General features: G+C 45.2%; 1 protein-coding gene across 2 annotated transcripts in view; it reads right to left on the minus strand.

Moving 5' to 3' along the window:
- PAXBP1 (PAX3 and PAX7 binding protein 1) overlaps positions 1–11,504 on the minus strand; it is an 89,703-nt gene extending 78,199 nt beyond the window's left edge. For both annotated transcript variants that reach the window (XM_030202156.1, XM_030202157.1), the window contains exons 1-3: positions 11,117–11,504; positions 7,661–7,789; positions 2,640–2,813 (exon numbers count right to left, since the gene is read on the minus strand). In XM_030202156.1, coding sequence (XP_030058016.1) covers positions 2,640–2,813; positions 7,661–7,789; positions 11,117–11,405 — 592 coding nt within the window. In that variant the 5' untranslated portion in view covers positions 11,406–11,504. The remainder of the gene's footprint in view (positions 1–2,639; positions 2,814–7,660; positions 7,790–11,116) is intronic.
- Positions 11,505–11,891: the final 387 nt, after the last annotated feature.

An 11,891-nucleotide genomic window follows, 5' to 3' on the forward strand; every position in this document is an offset into this window, starting at 1 on the left:
CACAATGCAAGTATTAAGGTAGGCATTAGCAGTAAATCTGAGGCCCCAATGCTCAAAACTCCTACAATGAGCCAATAGTGCAGAAAAAAATACCACGAGAACAGAGCAGACAAATGGCTTACCAACACACTAAACATATGGTATGCAAATCATATATGTACTGTTAAAGCAAAAACAAGGAGGGGGAATGTGCAGTTGTGCAGAAGAGTTCCATGGTAAGCTCAGCTCCTGTGTGCATGAGTCTGCCAAACCCAAATGTGAAATACATACTGGAGTCTGTTTTCTGCAGCTTTAAATACAAGCGTTTCAAAATTTTTTTTTTAAAGTTTGGAACGTTTATATTTCAATGCAGGAAACAGGCGCCATTATGTGCTTTCACTTTTGGGTCTGCTCTGACTTGCGCACATATCAAAACAGGCAGATTTTAAAGAATGAAGAGAGGATTTCTTGTGATTCTAACACCCTTATGCCTGCTCCAAGCTGGCTTATTTTTTACAGCAGTAAGGTGGCTTTGTTTTGTGCGCTGTTCTCTTTGCATTAGAAGGGAATAGGAAATGACCTCATTTACATTCATTCGACTACATTGGCATGCTATTTGCGCTAATCCTTGGCACGCTTGTTTCCCGCGCTAGAGCCTTGAGCATTCTGTGCTAGTTAATGTGGGCACTAACTTGGCGCTAATTGCCTTTAGCGCCCGCATTTGCTTCTGAGCATCAGGGCCTGAGAGATTGAGATCATAGTAAACATACACAGATTTAGGACTGTGGTTCATTGTTCTCATCTTATGCACAAAACTAACCCATAACAGCACAAACTAGCCATTAATAAATGACCCTCTAAAACTCCTTTGGCTATATATTCAGCCTTAATCTTAGAGATTCAAATGATCTATATATAATATCACACCTACTATTTGGATAGGAATTAAAGCTTTACTTCTCCTGCAACCAAGAAACAACATTTGAGTAGTGAGGACCTTGTTAGATAATACAGGATGACCTTTGGAGAACAAATGCACCAAGATGAACATCACTGAATGATAAATAACCAAAACTGAAAACACTTTGCATGAAGGCTCTGGTATAAAAGACCTTGACCAAGATAATATGTATAAATAGGAAGAAATGAAAGTTTAACATAAAACTATTTACATTTCTCACTGAACTGCATGCATGCTCTCAGCAAGTTAACATAAAAAATACAACTCCCAGCACTCAATTGGGGGAAACACCCCTAGACTGATCCCCAAGAGCCTCAGACAGGCCTCTCTGTGTCAACCTCAGGGCCACAGGCAAGAAGCTAGGCCAGAAACTTCAATAAACTAGTTCATATTGTGACCATTTGCTGGACGCACAGAATACTGGCAAGTTCCAGGGCTGCACCACTCTTTATACAGCTGATACCACCATTGGAAATCAGTGATCTCTGCATCTACCTGTTGATTGAGCAGCACATGCTACTTGTCTGGACTGGTCTAGCAGGATGAAAAGAAGAAGCAAACACTCTGAATGGCCACGGCCAATGAAGTAAGTGCCTGAACAGCACCTCAATCTTTCTGACCTAAGGCCAAGCGGTCCACGTCCAAAACATTTATCTTCTGGATAACTGCAGATACCTAGGCATTCTCCCACAGAATCTACAAAATATTCATGAATATCCAATATATATATATATATATATATATATATATATATATATATATATATATATTCAGGTCTTCTCTTCTCATACATCTTTTGGCTAAATTCCTGGAGGAAAAGTCCATAAACCACTGCTTATCCCTGGGGTTAAATAGAATGGAATCTTGCTACTTTTTGGGACTCCTGGAAACAGGATACTGGCTAGATGGAACTTTAGTCTGACCCAGTAAAGAAACTTTTATGTTCTCCTCCACCGCCAAAGCATACCATCAACAGCACAGGATCACCCCCCTGATAGCTGTGACTGAGGCATCTGCGTCTTAGCTTCAGCTATAACCATGGGCAGGCCCCATCATTCAGTTTCGGGGGCATGAGAAAGACAGATACCTTCTTCCTTAGCCAGTTTGACCCTCTCACTCATTCCCCACTCCCTCTTCCACAAGTCTACCCTTCCGACATTCTTTGGGCAAAATTATTGTGCATCTTTAGAGCCCGTCAGATAATGCATGACATATCCAAACAGTCTAATGGTTAGTGCAATGGCCTGAGAACCAGGGGAACCGGCTCAATTCCCACTGCAGTTCTTTGTGACTTTGGGCAAGTCACTTAACCGTCCAATGTAGAGACTTGAATGGGATTTTGCAGGAATCCCCTCGGGGGTTTGGGATTCCCACAGGAATGGAAGCAGTTCAAGAGGACCCTCAATAAAACTAATGATCAGCAGACTGAAAAACTGTAGAAATATTTTCCCATACAGCATGCAATTAAGCTATGGAATCTATTACTTGAGAATATGGTTAAGACCACCAACAAAGTGGGATTTAAATGAACACTGGATAAATTGCTGGCAGAAAAGCTGGCTTGAAGAGCTTTTGTTCATCTCTAAAAATTAACTATGGGAATTAGATGTACTGTTGAGTACTTGTGACCTGGACTGGCCACTGTCAGAAACAGGATGCTGGGCTCAATGGACTTGATATCACTACATACTGTACTTACCTGGACGGAGAACATTTAGAGATGAGATGGGGCTAGAAAATGCTGCAGCCTTGGGCTTCTCATCCTCCCGTTCACTGTCTACTTCCATTTCTTCTTCTCCATGCTCACTGGTTGTGGTTCCATCTTCCAGACAGGGCTCCTTCACCTCTCCTGCTTTGTCTCCAGGTTGTTCAGCTAAGAAGAAAAAACGGAAAAATTAGTAACAAACTTACAAAATATATTGAGACACAATACATCAAAGAACCATATGTAAATGCATGGAACACTCAGAAAGTGTATCAAGAATAACAGATGCATCAATTACTACAAAAACATATAGCACCTTGAGCTGAATATATTTCTCTGTTGATTCTATAATGCTGAAGAGAAATAAAATATAGAAAGAGAAATATTCAGCATAGAATATAAATGTGTGTGAAGAAACAGTGTTTTGAGCCTGTAATATGCATTATGTTCTGAAGTGTATTTCTCCCATTTGGCCAGCAGATGGTGCATTTTTATGCTAAAACCTGCTACAGAGAACTGAGGGGGTCTTTTACTAAGGCGCGCTCACGTTTTTGGTGCGTGCTAAACATTAGAGACGCCAATGCATTCCTATGGGCGTCTCTAATGTTTAGTGTGTGTCCACTTTTAGCACGCGCAAAAAACGTGAGTGCGCCTTAGTAACCCCCCCCCCCCCCCCCCCCGAGTGTTTTTTTTAGTTTAACACAAAGAAGCAAGTCGTATATATTTGAAATCGGGAGGTGGGGGGCTTAATTTTATTTTATTGAGAAAGACAATAACAAAAAGAGCAAAGTCATGAACCACTGCAATTATAGACCAGACACTCCAAAAATAAGCACTAACAAAAGCTAATATACAACTCGCTTATATCTTCCTATATAGGTGCTCTGAATCTTAATCCTGAGAGATGGACCTTTGATGCCATGTAAGGCATGTCCTAGCCACAAAGGAACTGTAAACTGTCGCTTGGAAGCCCAGAGACAATACCTCAAAGGATCATTTCAAGGCACTCTCAATTTTCCAATTTTGAAGATCCTTGCGCACTATAAGTAGTCTTCTTGATTACTATCGTCACAAGAGAACCCACTCTAGGGAACTGAGGTTTATCCTTCTCAGGAACTAGTAGATATAAACACGCCATCGTTTGGCCTACCTTAAGACTGGCATCTGGAGAATGCCACTCCGCTATGTTGGATGAACCCTGAGTCGTCGCAGTGGGAATCGAAGAATCACAGATAGCAAGGGCTTCCAGGGCATCAGAATTAAGAGAATCTATTTCTTCCCTATGAAACAAGTGGAGGACCTTAGGATCATTCCCTTTTTCAGGCAGAAGTTCTCCTTCCTCCAGAGGTTCTCTCAGTGAATGCACTTGCAAAGCCACTGAGGCCTGATTAGAGAAATCTGGAGAGTAGTAGCCCTTAGTCTCTTCCAAAACAGGAGGATCCAAATGGGCCTGCTTAGATGGAGGAGGGTCTGCCTACTTGATGCATAAGCAGCACAAACTCCAGGGAGAATCCCGACTGGCTGTGCAGGGCTGAGCTCAGCTGAGACAGATTGTGCAAAATAGCAGTACTTGTTTCATTTTAACATTGAATGTATTTTATAGACTTCTGAGGCAGGTGCTGAAACACAGTACCATGTTGAGTCAATGTATGTTGATGAATAAACCCTTCGTTTTGACATTGTCTCCCTCGATTTTGTGGGAACCGTAGTTTGTTTACAGTACTCTCTTGGTTGTCTTTCTCTCCACCCAGACACATGCAAAAAGCAGCTGTTGTTGGACTACGCCTCTTTTCCCAACCAAAACCACAGTGTTATCTTTGGCAGATATATTCTCTCTGCAGTTTTCCAAATCTCAAACACAGCCTTAGTTTTTGACAGATATCCTCTGAAGTAGCTCAACCAAAATGAGCAAACATAAAACACTCTATTCAGTCCTAGTTCTTCTTCTACTTAGCACTGTTCAAGCACAAAGAAAACATAGCCCTGGCTTTTCAGTCCTGAGCAACTACATCCCTCACTGTGTTACATCTTTTTACACTGGCCCGTCCCCTGCTACCTTAGGTAGGGCCCCCACTCAGCAGGGCGCCAGGCAGACAAAAGGGCCCCCCACTCAGCAGGCAGCCAGGCACATACAAAAGGGCTCCCCACTCAGCAAGGTGCCAGGCAGAGACAAAAGGGCCCCCACCGAGCAGGATGCCAAGCACATAGCAAGTGGCACTGGTTAGCAAGATGCCAGGCATACTATCGATCAGCAAGATGTAGGGCACAAGGCAAGAGGACTCGATCCGTAGAATGCTGGGCACACAAACCAAGGGGCCCTGATCGGAAAGATGCTGGGCACATATCAAGTCTTAAAAGTTCCAGCCATAAAGGCAAGAGCTCATCTTCTATATCAGTCTTCACCTGTCTTCAGGGCAGTTCCTTACAACCCCGTTTGCTCTCAGGTCCCCCCCCCCCCCCCCCCCCCTACTTCCAGTGCTTTAGGCCTTTCCTCAGTTTTCTGGTCAAGCATTCACTTGGGGTCCTCTTTGCCTGGGTTGGGAAACCCGCTTACTCCTGCTGGCTATCAGTTTCTTTAGGTTCTTAGTCCAGCCTTCTCTTTGGGGTCCTCTTTGCCTTGGGTTGGGTAGCCCATTTACTTCTGCTGGCCATCTGTGAGGAAACTCCTCTCAATGGAGCTGAGCTCTTTCCTCTGGTTTCTTCTCTGCCCATCAGCTTCCTCCTTTTTAATTGGAGTTCTCAAACCCCTCCCTTTGGGGCCCCTCCTTCCCTTGATTGGCATAAAGGGGTTTAGGAAAACTAGAAGCTTCTCTCTTTAGGTGGCTTCCCTATTTCCTAGGGAACAGTAAAACCTATCATTCATTGGTATTCTGCTCCAGGTCTTCTTCCCCTCCTAAGCTTTAAATGCCTCCTAAGGCTCCTTTATACAACCCAAGCAGAAGTGGAATGGGTGCCCTCAGACTGCTCCTCCCAGCAGCACAATAGTCACAGGTTCGTGGCCTGAAAGGAATTTTTGTTTGTTTTTATTGGGTTTTTGTTTTTTTTTTTAAGAATGACAGCCATTACAGATTAGAGTTGCATGGGGACAGAAATTTTGCCATTCCTGAATGGAATCTAACCCATACTCACCTGTACCTGCTACAATCCATTCCATCTCCAACCATCCCCTCAATTAATCTCCTCCATCCCTACCTGTACCCGCGGGAGTTGACAATATTATTTACTTGCTCACAGCCCTCTGTTGCCTCCCATCCCCAATAGCCTCCCATGGTTTTTTTGGGTGGTATTCACCAATGAGTGTTCCAAGCCTCATTCTGGTGCTTCAACTGTCTCTCTCCATACATTCCATGCCTCATTCTGATGCTCCAATTGCCTCTCAGTACGTTCCAAGCCTCATTCTAGATTTTTTTTATTATACTCTCATGGGAATCCCACGGCAACTTCTTCCATCTCCACAGTAATCCTATGGCAACTTCTTCCACACCTGTGGGTTCCGTTGGATTCCCGCGATCCCCATTTCCCATGCAACTCTCTACTACAGATCCAAGACAATGGGGGAGAAGGCAGAAGGAGAAAGAGAGACAGTGACTTTGCCCGCTAGATGTGTCTCCAATACATACTTCTGTTCATCTGCAATTTGTGCTCCACCTTCAGAATCACCAAACTCAAGAGAGCTTTCTAACATAAACAGAGGTAGAATACAGCAGGGACAATCACAGAAGTTCCTTTAAATACAAAAAAACATCAAGGGAATTCAAAAAAAGCCAACAGTACCTGCTATCAAGTGGATGCTGCCATCTGCATGTTGCTTTGAAGTACTGCTGGCTTTATTTATTGGGATTTATTTATTTTTGAATTTCCCTGATGTTTTTATGCGATTAATGGAACTTCTGTGATTGCCCAACACAGCCCTTTGCTGGGGCGAAACGTGGTACACGTCAGGCATTTTTACTGTATGGGATCTCTTGTGCTGAATAAACAGCTTACTCCATCTTGACATGTGATCTGCTCCTTTCTGCTCCCTAATATAAACAGAGTTCAGACTCTGAATTTAATGTTAACATAGTGACACATTCTATTAATAAATTCTGGAGAGCATTTTTTGGTACATTATTATAGGAAACACAGATTATTAAGTGGTGCCTTTTCCAGCCTGGCTGTCACAAACATATTTTTAAATTATAAAGCATAAGAACCTAATGATACGTTTAAGCAAATAATTGGAACCCATACAAATCCCAATATATACACACATCAAACGTATAAACGGCGAGTGACCGAACTCACTCTCAAATGCGCAGTAGAGACTTCCCTCTCTGTCCCGCCCCTTGTCAATACGTGATGACGGGGGCGGGACAGAGAGGGAAACTGCGCTCCCTCCCCCTGAGGTCGCCGCCACCGGTAACCCCCCCCCCCCCCCCCCCGAGTCGCCGCAGCCACCCCTCCACCTGGCCTGGGCCCTCTGATCGCAATTAATTCAACTTACATCGCCACAGCACGCAGATCACCTGAGCTCTGGTCAGCCTTCCTTCCCTGCCTGTGTCCCGCCCTCGCCGACAGTACGTCACACGAGGGCGGGACACAGGCAGAGAAGGAAGGCCAGGCCGACGGGAGCCCAGCTGATGTGCGTGCTGCGGCAATGTAAGTTGAATTAATAGCGAACAGAGGGCCCGGGCTGGGTAGAGGTGTTGCGGCGGCGGCGACTCCGGGGGGGGGGGGGGGGTACCGGTAGCGGCGACCTCGGGGGGGAGGCCTTGGAACACCCCCATTCCAATAGTAGCGGCTAGTTAATATTAAATTAAAACAGAAGTTCTATTCTTGTTTTACTTGGTATGAAATGTATTTACTCTTATCTATTCGTGTTATTTCTCCCATTAAATCCTATGACAAAGATTTTCTTCTTTTCTGAAAAAAGGTAAAATATGCCAAATTCTTGTGAATTAACCAAGAAAATAAGAATGATTTCCTGGATTTACCTTTATTCCCTAAATGCAGGACTAGCAGGTTATGCTTACCTTCAGGTGCTACAATTACAACATGAGTGGTTTTCAATTTTTCAAGATCTTCTTTATATTCTTTCTTAAGCAGCTTCACTATTTTCTTGCTATAACTTGATTTCTTTATTTTAAAAACTTCTTCTTCTTCTGTAAACAGAAAACAGCAACAGTAAGGAACTGATAGCATATCCTCACCCACAAAACAAATATACTTAAGACACATCCTGCTTTGGATTTATATATAAACAAAACAACTAGTATGCTGTAGGTATTGAGCAAAGGCCTGCAGGATGCCGGGTCCGCAGGACGCTGGCCACGTCGACGGAGCGCCCCGCTCCGCAGGACACCGGCCACGTCGACAGGGCGCCCTGCTCCGCAGGATACCGGCCACGTCGACAGAGGGCCCCGCTCCGCAGGACGCCGGCCACGTCGACGGGGTGCCCCGCTCTGCAGGATGCCGGCCATGTTGACAGGGTGCCCCGCTCTGCAGGACGCCAGCCACGTAGCATGGACAAAAGGGCCTCCACTCAGCAAGGCACCAGGCACAGACAAAAGGGCCCCCACTCAGCAGGGTGCCCGGCACAGACAAAAGGACCCCCACTCAGCAGGGCGCCAGGCACAGACGAAAGGACCCCCACTCGGCAGGGTGCAGGCACAGACAAAAGGGCCCCCACTCGGCAGGGCGCCCGGCACAGACAAAAGGGCCCCCACTCGGCAGGGCGCCCGGCACAGACAAAAGGGCCCCCACTCGGCAGGGCGCCCGGCACAGACAAAATGGCCCCCACTCGGCAGGGCGCCAGGCACAGAGAAAAGGGCCTCCACTCGGCAGGGCGCAGGCACAGACAAAAGGGCCCCTGCTCGGCAGGGCGCAGGCACAGACAAAAGGGCCCCCACTCGGCAGGGCGCAGGCACAGACAAAAGGGCCCCCACTCGGCAGGGCGCAGGCACAGACAAAAGGGTCCCCACTCGGCAGGGCGCCCGGCACAGAGAAAAGGGTCCCAGGCGATCCAAGATGGCGTCTCAGTGAGTAGCAGCATCAGACGCCCTCAGTAGTGCTCCGTTCTACTGCTAAGGAGGATTCTGAATCCCTCGTAAGATGGGTAAAAGAAGAGGGAAAGTAAGGGAAAATCCCCAGCCTCTGCTGGAACTCACCCCCCGAAGCAAGCGACGTTAGAGCGCTATGGGGTAGCGTCGGGACCCAGTCTTCCCCCGCTATCGGTGCTGATACATCTGTAATGGCCGGCAGTGTGGATGGGGTTTCCCTGAGCCCCGTCGAACGTGCGGCTCCCCCACAGCCAGGAGGAGTCATGGACTTGGAGACTGTTATTTGGCTTCCAGAAGAGAAGCAGAATTTACAGGGAGGGAGCCCGTCCGTGCCGGAGAAGGTGGAGGAAGATCGGGTAGGATCACAATCTTTGAAATTCTCCTCAAAAATATTATCTGATTTGAGAAAGATCCTTAATACCCCTACTCCTGTCTTGCTACCGGGGTTAATTAATAGACCTGCCGTAGTGACAATGGAGTCACTCTGGGACTTGACTTTTAACTTGCATTCTTCTTTACAAACTTTGACTGCTCAACATTCTAAGGAGATTAAGGACCTAACCAATGCAGTGTTATGTCAGGAGCAACTAAGTACATGGCAGGCCTCTGAGGTGGAACAAATTGGAGAAAATTTACAGAAACTTGAAACTTTGAATTAAATTTCAATTAAAGAAATCAATAGAAATCAAACAAAATAAAACATGGAAAAGAAAATAAGATGATACCTTTTTTATTTGACATAACTTAATACATTTCTTGATTAGCTTTCGAAAGCTAATCAAGAAATGTATTAAGTTATGTCAAATAAAAAAGGTATCTTATTTTCTTTTCCATGTTTTATTTTGTTTGATTTCTATTGATTTCTTTAATTGAAATTTTTTCCGATCTGACGAAAAAGGGCAACCTTCGAAAGCTAATCAAGAAATGTATTAAGTTATGCCCAATAAAAAAAGATATCTTATTTTCGTTTCCATGTTTTATTTTGTTTGATTTCTATTGATAACCTTAAGAGTGGACTAACACGGCTACCACACTCCTCCAATTAAAGAAAGAAATTACACTCTATGAAGAATAGAATATTTAGAGAATCAATCCAGGAGACAACCTGAAGTTTACTAATTTTCCTAGGTCTCCAATAATTGCACCGGTGGAGATGGTTAAAAAATATCTAATTGAGGTTTTGGGGATGTCGAGTGACATACTATCTCCCATAGTGCAGGTACAATATTTTCAAAGTTATATTGATTGTGTTACAATTTCTCAAGCACATAGGGGAGAAGGTATGACCTTAACTTCCTTCATTTAATCCTCATTGGAAGTTATTACACAAAGAACAGCAGCATTGGTATCTTTTGCCCTAGAAATGGATCATAACACTGTTTTGAGACTTTTCTTCAGACATTTAGATTCACTGTTTTTAGGATCTAAGATAAGAATATATCCAGATCTCGCTACTACAGAAACACAGAAGAGACGCAAAGCTTTTTTAGCTTTGCCTCAAAGGACTTTGGCTATTGGAGCCAATTTTGTGCTCAAATTTCCATGTATATGTCGAATATTATTTCAATAAAAAAACTATCAATTCTTTAAACCTAAACAGAAAATTTCCTGATTTCTAAAATGAAGAAGAGAATGTAAATGTGATAGTCAAGTAACAGAAAGAACACTGTATAAGACAGCTAGGAGGAAGATAATGGGTCAGCAGCATTCCCAGTTTTGATTTAATGTGTGATTTCAAAAATAATTTTCTTACTTTCTTGGATCTATATTTCTTTAAAGTTTAGGAGGAAAGTGAAAAAAGTAAATTTCAACTTTTGTTAAAAGAATTTCAATTTTGACGATTATTACAAATTGCAATATTATATTGTCTTGTGCTGTATAATAATATAATAATAAAGAAATTTAAAAACAATAATAATAAAAGGGTCTCCACTCGGCAAGGTGCCAAGCACAGACAAAAGGGGAAATGGGACTTGATATACCGCCTTTCTGAGATTTTTGCAACTACATTCAAACTGGTTTACATATATTCATATATACCAGAGGCAATAAGGGTCCCCACTCAGCAAAGTGCCAGGCACAGACCAAAGGGTCCCCATTCTGCAAGTGACCAGGTACAGACAGAAGGGCCCCCCACTCAGCAAGGTGCCAGGCACATAACAAGTGACACTGGTCAGCAAAATACCCAGCATACCACCGATCAGCGATGCTGGCTGGGCACATATCATGATGCCTCGACCTACAAGACGCTGAGAACATACCAAGAGTCCCTGGCCTACAAGATGCTGGGCACACGGCGAGGGGTCCTGACCACCGTGATTCCAGGAAGAGAAAGGCCCAGGCACCAAGTCCCCCTACACCTCACTCTATTTGTTACAGAATCCACAAAAGGACCGGCTTCAACCAGGGTTAGAGTCGGCCGCGCCTCACCTTCCTCCTCGCGGAAACTGAGTAGACTGCCCTTAGGGACCGCAGCCACGTCTCGCGGCCTCTTCTTGCTTGGCAGACCGTTTCCTTGCGGCAAGGCCTCAGTCGGGCCGCTGCTCTCAGTCCCCGGGTTGGTGGTGGTGGTGGTGGCGTTGCTGCCGATAACAGGCTGCTCGGAGACGGCTCCCTGCTCGGGGGCCGCTGGTGCTGGCGGTTCTTCATCCGGTTCCCTCTCCTCCTCCTCGGAGTCGTTTCTCTTCCGTACGTTCACACGCCGCGCTTTCCGGAACATGATTAGGCGCGAGGAAAAGATTCAGCGCGCAAATCCCTCGGCCTGCAACCGCTCACCGCCGCTTGAACCCGCCGAAGCCGCAAGAGGGACAACAACAGCGGGGCAGCGCCACCTGAGAGAGAGAGGTTGAGCCAGAGCGGAGAGGGAAGGCCTGGGAAAGACAGCGCCACCTGCCGGAACCTGGAGGAGGAGGCGCGGAGAGAGCTTGAGACTGGCCAGTAGATCGAACCAGAGGAAGAAAAAGCTGTACGCAGGATAATACCCGCATACGTTTCAAAATGATTGGGGGGGGCCACCAAACACTATACAAATTATTTCTCCCTGGACACAATGAAAGATTTTGCACAATGGGTTTTCTTCATGATATTATCACAAAATGATACAGATTTGCCTACAACAGAGGCAGAGTGTGCAGATTTGATTTACATTGTAAGCGCTTTTGAGCAGGGACTGTCTTTTCTTCATGTTCAATTGTGAAGCGCTGCG

Source organism: Microcaecilia unicolor, chromosome 4, assembly GCF_901765095.1.
Source record: "Microcaecilia unicolor chromosome 4, aMicUni1.1, whole genome shotgun sequence".
Taxonomy (NCBI): Eukaryota; Metazoa; Chordata; class Amphibia; order Gymnophiona; family Siphonopidae; genus Microcaecilia; species Microcaecilia unicolor.